General features: G+C 42.8%; 1 protein-coding gene across 1 annotated transcript; it reads left to right on the top strand.

Annotated features, from left to right (window-relative positions):
* The first annotated feature begins 2913 nt into the window (after positions 1 to 2913).
* Positions 2914 to 12673, top strand: LOC145950580 (uncharacterized). Its single transcript, XM_083061683.1, has 5 exons — positions 2914 to 4629; positions 10807 to 11109; positions 11170 to 11925; positions 12028 to 12277; positions 12604 to 12673. The coding sequence occupies exons 1-5, from the start codon at positions 3057 to 3059 to the stop codon at positions 12671 to 12673; spliced, it is 2952 nt and encodes a 983-aa protein (XP_082917809.1). The 5' UTR covers positions 2914 to 3056.
* The last annotated feature ends 4109 nt before the right edge of the window (positions 12674 to 16782 follow it).

Raw genomic sequence — 16782 nt, 5'->3', positions numbered from 1 at the left:
ATTTGTTCTAGGGAAAGGAGCGAGCGAGCGTGTAGTGGGAAGGAGCGCCAAAAAGCCTCCTAATTCCTTTTTGAATCTATAAAAGCACGCTTCAAAGGTTTCTTTCCAAATCCTTTCTTTTACCGCTTTCATTTACCGCTTTTTGATTGTTGCATTGCACGTTTAAGCTTTCATCATGTAAATATTATACTTATAATCGTTTCTAATAAATAGGGGTAATTTAGTAACTTTACACTATTATTTATGAAATAATCCGTCATAGGGAACCCGAAAGAGGCGTTGTGGGGTGCTAACACCTTCCTCGCACGTAACCGACTCCCTTACCCAACTCTGGTTGTAATGGCCGAAGTTGATTTGCGAAAATCAATTGCCTTATATCTTTTTCCAATGTTTTGAGTAAAACATTGGTGGCGACTCCAAGAACCCCTTCTTTTTGCGAAAACCACTAATCCATGGAGGGTCCCGCTTGGGATTAACATGGATTGGTGAGAGTCATTTAAACAAAATTGTTAGCTCGATGAGGTCTCAGTTTGAGAATAAGTCGTTCTAACAATCCATCATTTTCCAAAACTTAAAAAGAGTCCGACCATCGTCGCGAATGCCAAGGTCCGTTTCGGCGGGTGGCGACAGATGGCGACTCCACTGGGGAAGCCTCGAGAGTCAGTCCCATTTAGTGATGGATTATTTCTAAAATGATAGCTTAAAATTACTTCATTACCCCTCGCTTGTACGATAATATGTTTTACCTAATTGGCTTTAATAACTGTTGGATGTTTAAATTTTTGCAATTGTTTGAAATATAAACTGCACACAAACCTTTGCACACAACAGTTCCCTCTATACCCAGGGGCATGAGTGGAAAGCCATAGGGAGTGGATGTTAGTACGGCCGGTTGTCGAATGGGTCTATAGGTGCCCGTAGACCGTTGTCGGAAAGCATCACTCAAGGTGAAAACCATGAACTCAAGTCCGACAGTGCGTTGGAGCTTTCCATCGACTTACGACGAGAGGGATTGGGTCCCTATAATGGGGGCACCTTGGGGGCCTTGGACCGGTGAGAACAGTTAGAACCTCCTTGAATATGCACTTTTCTGCAGGATACCCCTACCTCGTGATTCGCTCGTGACTGTTCGTGGATGAGTGAATTGTTTGTGTATAGGTCTATGTGACATTGTTTGTGCATTAATAATAAACCTCGTGATAAGGTCTAAGAATAACCCCATGCATGAAAAATGTCATGACATGAGAGGAAAGACCATGTGTGAAAATATAATAAAAGTGAGGAGCATGTGCATCATTACCAATAAGACATCATGCATCCTCATAACCATTCATTTTAGGCTCACCAATACCCCTTGACATGAGTGAAAGAGACCCATGACTATTGAGATTCTCCGTTGGGGAGAGATCATAAGTCAAGGAGGGTGGTAAACCTCCGTCTTAAAAAGGCAGCGCCTTAAAGATGGAAGGTTATCAAGCTCATGTCAAGAGTGTATTCATTCCATAAATAAACTAATTAGATTAAGCATTCATTTTAGAAAGTGGCTGGTCATCTCTCTGTCCTCACGCGCGCGCAGAAACTCAAGAAAATGGACGCGTTGGAGGAACAAAACAAGAAGCTTACAACCGAGCTCTCACAGCTCAAGGAGAAAATGGCGCAAATGATGGAACTCATGCGTCACCAAAACATACACGGGGCTCAACACAGTGACCATGAGTCCCATCATGAGGAGGAGCAAGAGCAAGAGCCTCTGCAAGCTGTACCCCTTGGGGCGGGGATTACAATTAGAGAGCCCGAGATTTCAAAGGAACAATTCCACGCTCTCGAGGACCGGTTGAGGGCTATGGAGGGGCATGATTTTGATATCAAAGATGCCGTCGACATGTGCTTAGTGAGGGACATCCAATTCCCTCCCAAATTTAAAGTGCCCGATCTCCCAAAGTATGTGGGATCGACTTGCCCCAAAAGTCATCTCACCATGTATTGCCGAAAGATGGCTGCATATGCCACTAATGAAAAGCTCTTAATCCATTGCTTCCAAGAGAGCTTGGCTGACACCGCACTCAACTGGTATATGCAGCTGGATGGGAATCAGGTGCTTACATGGAAGCAGTTGGCCGACGCATTTCTCAAGCGCTACAAGTATAACATCGACCTAACACCCGATAGGTCCGATCTTCAAGCCTTGAGTAAGAAAAATGATGAATCCTTTAAGGCGTACGCCCAACGATGGAGGGAATTGGCAGCACAAATAGAGCCCCCGCTGTCGGATAAGGAGACGGTGTCCCTATTTATAAACTCGTTGACTGGTCCCTATTATGACAAGATGATAGGGAACACGACAACGCTCTTCTCGGACATCATCACCATTGGAGAAAGAGTGGAACAAGGGCTGAAAAGTGGGAAGCTAGCTAAGCCTTCCCAATCATTTGAAGCTAAGAAGACCTTTGGGAAGAAGAAGGAGGGAGGAGTCAACGCCATAACTATTTCTTCATCTTCCTCCGCTTCGAAGTCGGGAAAGTCGCAGTACAACCCTGTGAAGAAGTTTGATAAACTTCCGACCACATATAGCGACCTCCTGCCGAAGCTAGTACAAGCTCATCTTCTAGCTTACATTCCACCAAGGAAAATTGATCCACCTTACCCCGATTGGTACAATCTGCAAGACAAATGTCTATACCATTCGGGGGCACCGGGGCATTCAACGGAGAACTATAGAACTCTCAAATATAAGGTCCAAGACCTTATCGATGCTGGGTGGGTCACTTTTGATTCGACAGCGCCCGACGTGAGCAAGAACCCTCTGCCGAAGCAGGAGTAGAGAGAAGAGCAAGCCACGATAGGGCCCCTCCACATTTTTCTTTTCTTTTTGGGACTCATGATCAGTACCCGAGATCATGAGACCCTTTCCATGTGAATAAGGGTTTTTTGTACAGTTTTTCATACATATCAATAAAGAGGCATTTTTCACACATCATTCTCTCATTTATTCTTTTCTCTCTTTCTCTCATTAACATTAATAATTCTAAACCAAAAACAGAACCAATAAAACAATTATGTCTGTGATTGTTCGCTCCGACCGGGATCCGAAAGTTGAGGATGAATGGGTTGAGTTAGACAGTGATGAGGAGACCATCTCTCCGGATCTGCAAAGACTGCTAGATCAAGAAGCTCGTCTACTCCAACCGTACCAAGAGAAATTGGAGACCGTGAATTTGGGGCAGGGCCAAGAGATAAAAGAGGTCAACATTGGGACCCATATCAGTGATGAAATAAGGGCGCAATTGATCCGATTGTTAAGGGAATATAAGGACGTATTTGCATGGTCGTATCATGATATGCCCGGTTTGGACTCTAACATCGTCGAGCACAAGTTACCGTTGAAAGAAGGGTTTCGACCCGTCAAACAAAAGCTCCGACGAATCAAGCCCGAGTGGTCTTTAAAGATCAAGGAGGAGGTAGAAAAGCAATTAGATGCGGGATTCTTGGTTGTATCTCAGTATCCCGAATGGCTGGCTAACATCGTGCCAGTCATTAAAAATAATGGAAAGGTTAGAGTTTGTGTTGACTACAGGGATCTGAATCGTGCCAGTCCAAAGGACGATTTTCCCTTACCTCACATCGATACACTGGTGGATCATACAGCCACGAACACACTCTATTCCTTTATGGATGGGTACTCTGGGTACAACCAAATCAAGATGAATGAGGAAGACCGCGAGAAAACTTCCTTCATTACACCCTGGGGTACTTTCTGCTACAGGGTGATGCCTTTTGGACTCAAAAATGTGGGTGCCACCTACCAACGAGCGATGGTGATGTTATTCCACGACATGATCCACAAAGAAATCGAAGTATACGTGGACGACATGATCGCAAAGTCGAAGGACGAAATGGACCATATCCAATATTTGAGAAAATTATTCAGCCGGCTTCGTAAGTATCAGCTTAAGCTAAATCCGGCTAAGTGTACTTTCGGAGTTCGGTCGGGTAAGCTTCTCGGGTTCATCGTCAGCAAGAAAGGCATAGAGGTGGACCCCGATAAAGTGAAGGCAATAATGGAAATGCCTCCTCCTAAGACCGAGAAAGAGATAAGAGGATTCCTCGGCAGGGTGAACTATGTCGCAAGGTTCATCGCACAGTTGACTGACACGTGCAAACCAATGTTCAGGCTGTTGCGCAAGAATCATTCCGAATCTTGGGATGAGGATTGTCAACAAGCTTTTGATAAGATTAAACAGTGCTTGGCCAATCCACCAGTATTGGTGCCGCCTGTCGAGGGAAGACCATTAATCCTCTACTTAACTGTGCTTGATGAGTCCATGGGATGTGTGCTAGGACAACAAGACGAAACGGGAAAGAAAGAACGAGCCATCTACTACTTGAGCAAGAAATTTCTCGACTATGAAACCCGCTACACGCCGTTAGAAAAGACGTGCTGTGCGTTAGCATGGGCAACACAATGGCTCAGGCAGTATATGATTAGGCATACTACTTGGTTGGTTTCCAAAATGGATCCAATTAAGTACGTGTTCGACAAACCAATAATCACTGGGAAGATTGCCCGATGGCAAGTACAGCTATCAGAATTTGACATCAAACATGTCACACAAAAGGCCATCAAGGGCAGTACCCTAGCTGATTACCTAGCACACGGGCCGACCAACGACTACCAATCCCTTCAGGATAATTTCCCCGATGAGGATATAATGAATCTACAACATGAAGAGCCTAAAGATGATGCGTGGACCATGTATTTTGATGGAGCCTCCAACATGCTTGGACGGGGGATTGGCACAATGCTAATCTCTCCACAAGGAAAATACATTCCCATAACGGCAAGACTCAACTTCGATTGTACAAACAACATGGCTGAATACGAGGCTTGCGCGTTGGGAATCCAAGCAGCCATCAACAATGGTATCCTAAAGCTCAAAGTGTTTGGTGATTCGGCCCTAGTCATCTACCAACTACGAGGTGATTGGGAAGTCCGAAATCCTAAACTGATACCATATGTTGAGCACATCAAAGATTTGACACATTTCTTCCAAAGTGTCGTCTTTGAATACATTCCAAGGGAGGAGAATCAGTTTGCCGACGCTCTTGCTACACTCTCGTCAATGTTCGCCTTGGATAAGGAGCATGAAATGCCCATCATCAATATCCGGCGACACGATAAGCAAGCGTTCTGCCTTCTGATAGATAAAGTTGTCGATGATCGTCCATGGTTCCATGACATCAAACAATATTTAACAAAAGAGGAATATCCTGATGCGGCCAACGATAATGACAAAAAGCATATCCGAAGAAGGGCCAGGGGATTTCTGCTAGTCGGTGAAACCCTCTACAAGAAAAATTATGACTCGGTCTTGTTGAGATGTATAGACCAAGTCGAAGCTCAAAATATGATCAAAGAAGTACATGAGGGGGTTTTCGGTACCCATATCCCCGGGCCTGCAATGGCTAAAAAGATCCTCAGGGAGGGATACTATTGGTCGACCATGGAAAGGGATTGTTACCAGTACGTGCGAAAATGCCATAAGTGTCAAGCATACGCCGACAACATTCATGTCCCACCGACTCCACTCAATGTATTGGCTTCACCTTGGCCATTCGCAATGTGGGGCATGGATGTTATTGGACCCATCGAGCCGAAAGCATCCAATGGACATAGATTCATCCTTGTGGCCATTGACTACTTCACCAAATGGGTAGAAGCGGCATCGTATGCTCACGTGACCCGAAAGGTGGTAACATCCTTCATCAAGAAGAACATTATATGCAGATACGGTATTCCCGATAAAATCATCACTGATAATGGATCTAATTTGAATAACAAAATGGTGGAAGAACTGTGCCAGGAATTCAAGATCCAACACCACAACTCTTCCCCATATCGGCCAAAGATGAATGGGGCAGTCGAGGCAGCCAATAAAAACATTAAGAAAATAGTGCAAAAGATGGTTGTCTCATTTAAAGACTGGCATGAGATGTTACCCTTTGCTCTTCATGGTTATAGGACTTCAGTACGCACATCTACAGGAGCTACTCCATTCTCCCTCGTCTATGGGATGGAGGCAGTTCTACCTGTCGAAGTCGAGATACCTTCTCTAAGGGTAATCATGGAAGCAAAACTTTCCGAGGCAGAATGGGTTCAAAGCCGATACGACCAGTTGAATCTTATCGAAGAGAAACGGCTGAACGCCATATGCCATGGTCAAGCCTATCAGAGGAAGATCAAAAAGGCTTTTGACAAGAAAGTCCACCCTCGAGTCTACCATGAGGGAGAGTTGGTAATGAAGAAGTTGCTACCAGCTCAAAAGGACAAAATCGGAAAGTGGGCCCCGAATTACGAAGGACCATACGTGGTGAAGCGAGCCTTCTCAGGAGGAGCATTGATCCTCACGGACATGGATGGAGAAGAACTTCGATACCCAGTCAACGCTGACGTGGTAAAGAAGTACTATGCTTGAAGACGTTGCTTGCATAGGCCCGCTAGGATGAAAACCCGAAAAGGGCGTCCTAGGCAAAAGTTAGGGCAAAATAAAAAGCCCGCCAGTACAAGGGTACTAGGCAAAACAAAGGCGAATTTATCCCCGCTAGGATACGTCCTAGGCAAAAATTAGGGGCAAAAGAATAAGACACAAAAACAAAGCAAGCAACGATCACTCGAATTGAAAACCGAAAGGCGGTTCAAGTGATTATCTTCTAGAAGCAAGCGTCTTGCAGTATCTACACTCCTGACTCAGGCATCTCACCCGAAGCAATTAGGGGAACGTAAGAGCAACAATTACAGATATAATTGTTAAGCCCAATGTATATAGCCTACCCTGGCCAGCCATTCTTCAGAAATTCCTTTTGTATATCTTTCTGTAAAAACATTTGTGAATATCAATAAAATATCTATTCATTTCTTTTCTCTTGACCATGTGATTATGCCTCTAAATTGGTGTTTCTTAAAAATTGTACGAAATTCCTTTAATAATCGGTCAATAAAGAAAGTTGGAGGGGTTCCTATAAAATCCGTAATCTCCTGCGTAAGAGGCTCACAGAAATCCTCCCTCACATCGACGACAGAAATTCCTCCAAGAAGAGGAGGATAGGGAGAGCCATTCATTTTTCTAAAAACATTAACAAAATAATTAAACTTGCATTTTGTGCATCACACACACATTAGTTGCACATTCAAAGACCTTATCATGAGGCAGTCGCATAAAATAGAAAAAATAGGAAAAATTTGTTGTGTATGACAGCAGCCAACAGAAAAAGCCGAAAAATCGACAAAAAAAACAAAAATTCAGAAAATCCAACAATCATACAGAATAACTGAGCCTGGAGAGGCTTGCCGAAATAATACTCCCCAGAGACATCTCAGCTTGCACTCTTGGGCCGAATTCCCAGTGAAAGCTATCAGAGCAAGATCAGCAAGATTCCCCAATGGAAGCATGATCGTCCAAACAAAATATCCGAGTCAAAGGACTCAGACTTCCTCAGTGGAAGATAGCTTTCCAACTCGAGCGACGAGTGAAGCTAAGCCTGCAGAGGCTTTCTAAATAATACTCTGGGATACATAAGATCCTCAATCCCCATTCGCCTACTCAGAGGCACTCCTCCAAAAAAAAAAAAAAAGGAAAATCCAAAAGATCAATACCCATTCCCCAAGCGGAATTCGGTATTCAACCAAACACCGAACGTCAAGATAATCCGCCTAACAGAAGAGGCCAATCAAAATCATATGACAGAATCCCCCAACGGATAACAGCCTACGCAGAGGCAACAAAATCAGAAAAACAAAAGAGTCACCCGAATAAGGATAACCGGGATACTCCACCAACGTCGAAAGGACGTCAGCCAACCATAAGGCACCACTCACATCAGAAAGAGCATCTTTGTGTCTGCATCCCCAAGGAATCAGAATTTTCCCAGTGGGCACCAACTACGCAATGGAAAGTTGGGACACAAGAACCTATGAGTAACTGCACATCCCCTAGACGGATCCCTGCGCTATCCAGCCCTTAGCGGCACCAAAATCAAAAACAACCGTCGAAGCAGCATCGTGGACTGTGGAGACAAAATCATCACAAATCCCTAGAGAGGGCAAACTCACGCTACCAAAGTGACCAGAAGCACGGAGGTATGCAACCCTGGGGAGGGCAAACCGCAGACCCTGGAGAGGGCAAACTCACGCTACCGAGGTTGTCAGAAACACCGAGGTATGCACGAGCCTGGAGAGGCGACGACTAATACTCAGCTACCCCGTCGTCAGAAATACGGAGGTATGCAGCTACCGAGGTTGTCAGAAACACCGAGGTATGCACGAGCCTGGAGAGGCGGTACTCAGCTACCCCGTCGTCAGAAACACGGAGGTATGCAGCTACCGAGGTTGTCAGAAACACCGAGGTATGCACGAGCCTGGAGAGGCGGTACTCAGCTACCCCGTCGTCAGAAACACGGAGGTATGCAGCTACCGAGGTTGTCAGAAACACTGAGGTATGCACGAGCCTGGAGAGGCGACGACTAATACTCAGCTACCCCGTCGTCAGAAACACGGAGGTATTCAGCTACCGAGGTTGTCAGAAACACCGAGGTATGCACGAGCCTGGAGAGGCGGTACTCAGCTACCCCGTCGTCAGAAACACGGAGGTATGCAGCCGCCAACGTCGTCAGAAACACGGAGGCATGCAGACCCTGGAGAGGGCAAACTCACGCTACCGAGGTTGTCAAAAACACCGAGGTATGCACGAGCCTGGAGAGGCGACGACTAATACTCAACCTGGAGAGGCAACTCAACAATTTTCCCACCGGAAGACACTTCAAGTCGGAAGGATGGCTTACTCCCCGGACAATTGGGTCAACTCCTTTACTTGTCAACCGGTACACTAAAAAGCCGTTCGACTAAGTAAAGGGGGGGCAGCTGTAGACCCCTAAAATTGTCCGGGTCGGAAATAAAGCTCAAAGACTCTCAAAGACTGAAGGAAAGTCAGCCGGAAGGACTCCTGGAAGACCCTAGGATGATTCTTTGTAGGTCTAGAAGTCTTAGAGTAGCTTAGAATAAGGGTGTGCGAGGATTGGAGCTCAATACACCCTCCCAGAGGTTCAGTACGGCCGTACTGAGCCATTTGAACTGCAATACGGCCGTAGTGAACTCAATACGGCCGTACTGAAGTTTTTGAACTTCAGTACGGCCGTACCAAATTCAATACGGCCGTACTGTAGTTCAAAATGGCTCAGTACGGGCCGTACCAAATTCAATACGGCCGTACTGTAGTTCAAAAACCCAGTACGGGCCGTATTGACCTCCCAGGCCGTATTGCGCCTCAATCCTATAAATAGGACGTCATTGGCACGTCCTCCCACACTTTTGACACACGTTTGGACCCTCTTGCTGAGGATTCTTGGGTTTTTGAGCTATTCTCTACCCTAGGAACCTCTCTGAGAGCCAACCAGACTAAGTTCTTGAGTCATGAGCCTTGAAGCTTGAGACTCGAACAAGTCGAAGGGAAATCTCTTTGATTTCCATAGTTAATATTTGTTCTAGGGAAAGGAGCGAGCGAGCGTGTAGTGGGAAGGAGCGCCAAAAAGCCTCCTAATTCCTTTTTGAATCTATAAAAGCACGCTTCAAAGGTTTCTTTCCAAATCCTTTCTTTTACCGCTTTCATTTACCGCTTTTTGATTGTTGCATTGCACGTTTAAGCTTTCATCATGTAAATATTATACTTATAATCGTTTCTAATAAATAGGGGTAATTTAGTAACTTTACACTATTATTTATGAAATAATCCGTCATAGGGAACCCGAAAGAGGCGTTGTGGGGTGCTAACACCTTCCTCGCACGTAACCGACTCCCTTACCCAACTCTGGTTGTAATGGCCGAAGTTGATTTGCGAAAATCAATTGCCTTATATCTTTTTCCAATGTTTTGAGTAAAACATTGGTGGCGACTCCAAGAACCCCTTCTTTTTGCGAAAACCACTAATCCATGGAGGGTCCCGCTTGGGATTAACATGGATTGGTGAGAGTCATTTAAACAAAATTGTTAGCTCGATGAGGTCTCAGTTTGAGAATAAGTCGTTCTAACAATCCATCATTTTCCAAAACTTAAAAAGAGTCCGACCATCGTCGCGAATGCCAAGGTCCGTTTCGGCGGGTGGCGACAGATGGCGACTCCACTGGGGAAGCCTCGAGAGTCAGTCCCATTTAGTGATGGATTATTTCTAAAATGATAGCTTAAAATTACTTCATTACCCCTCGCTTGTACGATAATATGTTTTACCTAATTGGCTTTAATAACTGTTGGATGTTTAAATTTTTGCAATTGTTTGAAATATAAACTGCACACAAACCTTTGCACACAACAGTTCCCTCTATACCCAGGGGCATGAGTGGAAAGCCATAGGGAGTGGATGTTAGTACGGCCGGTTGTCGAATGGGTCTATAGGTGCCCGTAGACCGTTGTCGGAAAACATCACTCAAGGTGAAAACCATGAACTCGAGGGCGACTCCAAGAACCCCTTCTTTTTCCAATGTTTTGAGTAAAACATTGGTGGCGACTCCAAGAACCCCTTCTTTTTGCGAAAACCACTAATCCATGGAGGGTCCCGCTTGGGATTAACATGGATTGGTGAGAGTCATTTAAACAAAATTGTTAGCTCGATGAGGTCTCAGTTTGAGAATAAGTCGTTCTAACAATCCATCATTTTCCAAAACTTAAAAAGAGTCCGACCATCGTCGCGAATGCCAATGTCCGTTTCGGCGGGTGACGACAATACAAAGATTGCTTCGCATGGGATTATGATGAAATGCCAGGTCTAGATCGAGAATTGGTGGAACATAGGTTACCAATGATCCCAGGAAGGAAACCCGTGAAACAAAGTCCTCGAAGATTTGCTCCTGAAGTGATCGAGAAAATCAAGGGGGAAATTGAGAGATTGCTGAAGGCAAAGTTCATCAGAACTTCGAGATACCCTGACTGGATCTCGAATATAGTGTCGGTTATAAAGAAAAATGGGAAACTCCGAGTTTGCATTGACTTTCGAGATCTCAACATGGCAACTCCCAAGGATGAGTACCCTATGCCCGTTGCTGAAAATATGATAGATGTCGCTGCAGGTAATGAAATTATGAGTTTGTTGGATGGTTATTCTGGATATAATCAAATTTATATTGCAGCTAATGACTTGTCGAAAACTGCCTTTCGATGCCCAGGTGCCTTAGGCGTCTACGAATGGGTGATGATGCCATTTGGACTTAAAAACGCTGGTGCGACTTATCAAAGAGCAATGAACTTAATATTTCATGATTTGATTGGTAAAGTGCAAGTTTATATTGATGACATAATTGTTGGCTCAAAACAAAAGAAAGACCATTTATATCATTTGAAACTAGCCTTCGAGAGAATGAAGAAATATGGTTTGAAAATGAATCCACTGAAATGTGCTTTTGGTGTCATAGCAGGTGAATTTCTGGGATTTATTATACACCAGAAGGGGATCGATGTAGATAAGAACAAAACCAAGGCTATCATGGAGACCAGGCCTCCATCGAACAAGAAAGAGCTTCAATCTCTCTTAGGTAAGGTAAACTTTCTGAGGAGATTTATTTCGAATTTGTCTAGTAAAACTAAAGTATTCTCTCCTTTGTTGCGTTTAAGAAAGGAGCAAGAATTTCGATGGGATGAAGAGCACCAGAGAGAATTCGAGGAAATTAAAGCTTACTTGGCTCATCCTCCAGTACTTGCACCAATCTCTAAAGAGAAGCAACTCAAGTTGTATATCTCAGCTAGCGATTCGACTATTGTGGGCATGCTGGCGCAAGATGATGATAATGGCATTGAGAGGGTCATCTATTATCTAAGTCGAATGTTAGTAGGAGCAGAAATCCGATATTCTTCTTTAGAGAAATTATGTTTAAGTTTATATGTTGCTTGTATAAAGTTGAAGTACTATATTAGGACTCGTGATGTTATAATATTTTGTCAAAGTAATGTGATTAAGTATATGTTGTGTAAACCTGTTTTACATTCTCGAGTTGGTAAATGGGCACTTGCATTAACTGAATATTCGCTCACTTTCGAACCACTAAAAGCAATTAAAGGTCAGATACTTGCGGATTTTCTTGTTGATCACTCGAAAGAAACAAAAGATAATTTATACTTAACCATAAAACCTTGGCAGCTATATTTTGATGGGTCCAAGCATGAGTCAGGTGCTGGAATAGGTCTTCTAATCATAAACCCCCAAGGATTGCCAACTAAGGTGTCACTTGAAATGGACAAAAGGTACTCGAACAATGAAACTGAGTACCAAGCGTTGATAACTGGACTCGAAATATTAATGGTTTTGGGCGCTCGAAATATATTGATCCGAGGTGATTCACAATTAGTCATCAAACAATTAACACAAGAATATAAGTGCCTGAATGAAAGGTTAATTGAATTAAAAAATCGAGTTGAACGATTACTTAACACTTTTGACGAAGTCGAATTACAACATATTTCTCGAGACTCGAATACTATTGCCAACAAGTTAGCTCAAATCGCTTCAGGATATAGGGTAAGTAAGAAGTGTTTGTAGAAACTATCACACGTACAAAGTGTATGGGCAGATCATCGAGAAACATGGAATGTGGGTTCTTCGTCTTCGAGTCAACTAGATTGGAGGAACAAGTTGATTGAGTATGTACAGAATCCCAATATAAAAGTTGAAAGAAAAATTAAATTCCAAGCCCTCAATTATGTGCTGCTAGATAACGAATTATATAGAAGAGGTTTTGATGGAATTCTGTTTAAGTGTCTTGGAAGTCATGAGAGTTATATAGCTATGGCAGAGATACATGAAGGTGTATGTGGAGCACATCAGGCTGGGAAGAAAATGAGATGGGTTTTATCGAGGAAAGGTTTATATTGGCCAACCATGATTAAGGATTGTATCGAATTCGCAAAAAGCTGTGAAGAATGCCAGAAACATGGACCCATACAAAAAGCACCAGCAAGTGAGTTGCATTCGATCATCAAACCTTGGCCATTTCGAGGATGGGCAATGGATTTAATTGGACAAATACACCCACCTTCTTCAAAAAATCACAAATATATATTGGTGGCCATAGATTACTTTACAAAATGGGTTGAAGCTATTCCTTTAAAAGAAGTCAAGCAAAAGGACATAATTGATTTTATCGAGGATCATATTATTACAAGGTTTGGGATTCCTCAAACAATCACTACTGATCAAGGCACAGTTTTTACGGGTCGAAACATTGCTCGATATGCAGAGTCGAGGGGGATTAAGTTAATAACTTCAACACCATATTATGCTCAAGCAAACGGTCAAGTCGAGGCTGCTAATAAAGTTGTGATTAATTTAATCAAAAGACATACATCAAACAGACCTCGAAGTTGGCACGAGACTCTTGTTCAAGTACTATGGGCTTATAGGAATTCACCTCGAGATGCCACGAAAACTACTCCATATAAATTAGTATATGGCCATGAAGCTATTCTTCCTATTGACATTAATTTACAATCAATTCACATACAGAAACAAAATGAACTACCTGTTGAGGATTATTGGGATCTAATGTATGATGAGTTGATTTCTTTAGAGGAAGAAAGGTTAATTGCGTTGCAAAATCTTGTGCAACAAAAAGAAAAAGTCGAGAAAACATATAATAAGAAGGTTAAAGCCCAACGTTTCCAAGTTGGAGATCTGGTGTTAAAAGTAATTCTTCCCATGGACCAAAAATCTCGATATCTAGGTAAATGGTCTTATAACTGGGAAGGCCCCTTCATAGTCGAACAAGCATATTCTAAAAATGCATACGTCATTAAAGAGATAAATTCAAATGTGACGAAAGTAATGAATGGGAAACACTTGAAACATTTTCATAAGAGGGTAGAATATTAATTGTTCGACACAAGTCAAAGAATAGTTGTGATACAAGCCAAAGGTAAATAAAAAGTAATCGAAGAATAGAAGAGAAATTTAATCATTACAAAATTTCGATTTAAAAACATCGAAAGCCTTGTAAGCCTCGTCTAAACGTTTCCTTCGAGAGGAACATTGAGCTTCCAAATTCTTTTTCTGCTCTAAGGTCTTCGCAAGTCGAGACGATATGACCTTGCCTTCCTCTTTAAGACCCGTTTGACGTTGCTTGATCTCTTGACTTTGAACCTTAATAGCATCTTTCTTCGAGCGAGCCTTCTCTAACTCATGTTGGAGAGACTTGATGGTGGTTTCTATATCTTTCTCGTCTTGTTGTAATTTTTGCAAAGAAGACACCATTTCCGCCGTTGAGTCTTTGATCATAAGCAAGTCAGTTCGGAGCTTTTCGAGTTTAGCACGGTCTTCTTCGCTTTCAACCTCGACATGGGTCACCTCTTGAAAGGAAGTAGACCATTGAGATCGAAGGTCCCATGCGAGGCTAAAAGGTTTGACAAATTCTTGTAACTCAGAATGGACCTCAGGAGGAAGACTCGAGTAGGATAAGAGATCGTCCATCATTTGTTCAACTTCTGTCTTGAACTCAGGAATAAGGAAGGCCTGATCAAAATCATCAACATATGCCTTTGCTCGAAAGGAATCAAGCAAAGGTTGATATGAAGGAACCTCAGAGATGTGATCGACGGTTTTTTCTTTCTCCTTCTCCGACCCAGAAGGACCACTTGTCCAGTTATCCAAGACCTCGAAGATACTATTGATATCTTCATCTTCGTCGTCGAAAAAGCTCATCAAGTCAAGGTCCGGAGAAGGGATTGATGAAAGACCTTGGACAGAAGAAGTGACCCCGCCTTGAGTCGAAGGGGAAGTTGCAAAGGGTCGAGGGGATTCAGTCGAACCTGCACAATGGAAGATTTGTAAGATTTCAGTAAGAGGCCATCATACAAATAGTCAGGTCGAAAGAAATATACCCTTGTTCTGACTCGAAGGAGGTTGTAGCTCAAAAGAGGGTTCACCTTGAGCAAAATTTTGTCGCGTCTCCGTGTTAATCAAAGGGCCTGATTGAAGAACCCTATCCTCTTCGACCTGAGGGGGAATTTCTATTGAAGCCATAACAGAAGCAAGCATCGTAGCATCTACTTGCGGAGCAGACAACTAAACGAAATAGAAGTAAAGCTGAGCATCAAAAAAGAAGATAAGAAAGGAGGAATCTAAAGAGACGACAAGATGGTAAACCTGTTGGGTTGCCTGAATAACAGGGAACGTGTCTTTTTGCACTTCTCGAGACAGCTCTCGAGAGGAATCAAGATGGATAATTTCAACATCCTATTAAGGTAATGCTAGAAGAGTTAGAAGCATAAGAGAAGTATTAGACGAGATAGACAAGAGTAAGAATCGAAATACCTTGGGAACAGACTTCATGGCATCTTTAAGCAGTTTCTCGTCAGAAGGTTTGTTAGGTTTCTTGGAAAGGGGAATGACCATCTTTGCCTTCCCTTTATCCTGCTTTTTTGTAGTTGAGACCTGATATTGGAAATAATGAATGTGATTATAAAATTCGAGTAAGTAAATAACCTCAAAATTGATAATTCACTTACAGTTTTAGTACTGTCTGAGCCTACTTTTTGCTTTTTCGAGGTTTCAATGCTCTGCAAGGTAAGAATCAGCAATAAATGAACGCAAGGTAAAATACTTTGATTGTAAGGAAGATGAAAGTCGAAAAGAAATATACCTTAGAACGAAGAGAAACCTTCTCAGCTGCAGTCTTTCTTTTTCGGCTTTTCTTCGAAGATTCTTTGTCTTCGTCATCGTCACTCTCCCAATCAGGAGTTGGATCAGCATGTCGAGGAACACGCTGAGGGATGGCAGCTACAAGGTTCGAGCAAAGAAGTGAGACAAGTTTAAGGTATACTCGAAGAAGAAGTAAGTGAAAAATATTTACCAGGAGGAGGGTTAATGTTATTGACCCAACATAATGGCCACCATTTGTTTCGAGGAAAATCGTACACGGAATATCTCGCGTAGGTAAATTTATTCTTTACAGGAACTTCTTTGCGCTCAAGGTAAAACGGGTCGAGTGTTTTCACCCAAGGAGGATGAGATACATGTTTAACTAGACCAAAAAGGGCATTTGGAAGAGGAGGTATATGCTTTGGACAAAATTTTTCGAAATCAGTTTTACCTTGAGGGTTTATTACCCTTTTTGAGCGAATGTTCCGTTGTACCATTTTCGATAATGAGACCGAAGCGTCAAAAATGGTTCGGTGCACATTGTCAGGTCGATAACAAACCTTAAAAAACTGTTCGAATTGATAAATGATAAGTTGATTCTTGAAAGTACCTGGTTGCTTAGGCCCCTGCGAACAAGAAAGAGGAGAATTAATCAGCTTTTTCAGAAAGCCATCAAAATCGATGAGTTTATCTACAATATAGTAACACCACCATCGAAGGTAGCATTTTGAAGCCAGAAAAGAAGGAGAAAAAGTGGAAGGTGTAAGTTGGAGTTTTTTGTCAGGCCGTAGAATGAAGTTGAGGATTTCCTCATAATTCCCTGCTTCGACACAAATATTTGCATCAATGCCTTCCTTACGTCGAAGAGGGAGGGGTTTCATCTGGCAAAGACCAAACTGACGAGCAAAGAGTTGAGGTTGATAAGGATATAATCTCACATCCTTCTGTCTCATACCCGAGAAAATGACATCCCACGCTAAGAATCTAAACCAAATATCAGTCGAAGAAGGATTAATATTCCCAACTTGATTGTTCTGACGCAACCAAACCGGGCCTATTAGATTTGATCGAAGAAAAGGAGCCAAATCTTCGGTGAACTCTGTGAAGCTAAGAATTG

Source organism: Cajanus cajan, chromosome 8, assembly GCF_000230855.2.
Source record: "Cajanus cajan strain Asha chromosome 8, NIPB_CcT2T_4, whole genome shotgun sequence".
Lineage (NCBI taxonomy): Eukaryota > Viridiplantae > Streptophyta > Magnoliopsida > Fabales > Fabaceae > Cajanus > Cajanus cajan.
This window is presented reverse-complemented; position numbering and strand designations above follow the sequence as displayed.

Bases quoted from the DNA above. Each gene is read 5' to 3' on its own strand.
- LOC145950580 (XM_083061683.1), top strand. From the start codon at position 3,057: ATGTCTGTGATTGTTCGCTCCGACCGGGATCCGAAAGTTGAGGATGAA. The intron at 11,110-11,169 runs GTAATGAAATTA...TTTATATTGCAG, and splicing joins TATGATAGATGTCGCTGCAG to CTAATGACTTGTCGAAAACT. The intron at 12,278-12,603 runs GTACTCGAACAA...GTGTATGGGCAG, and splicing joins TCACTTGAAATGGACAAAAG to ATCATCGAGAAACATGGAAT.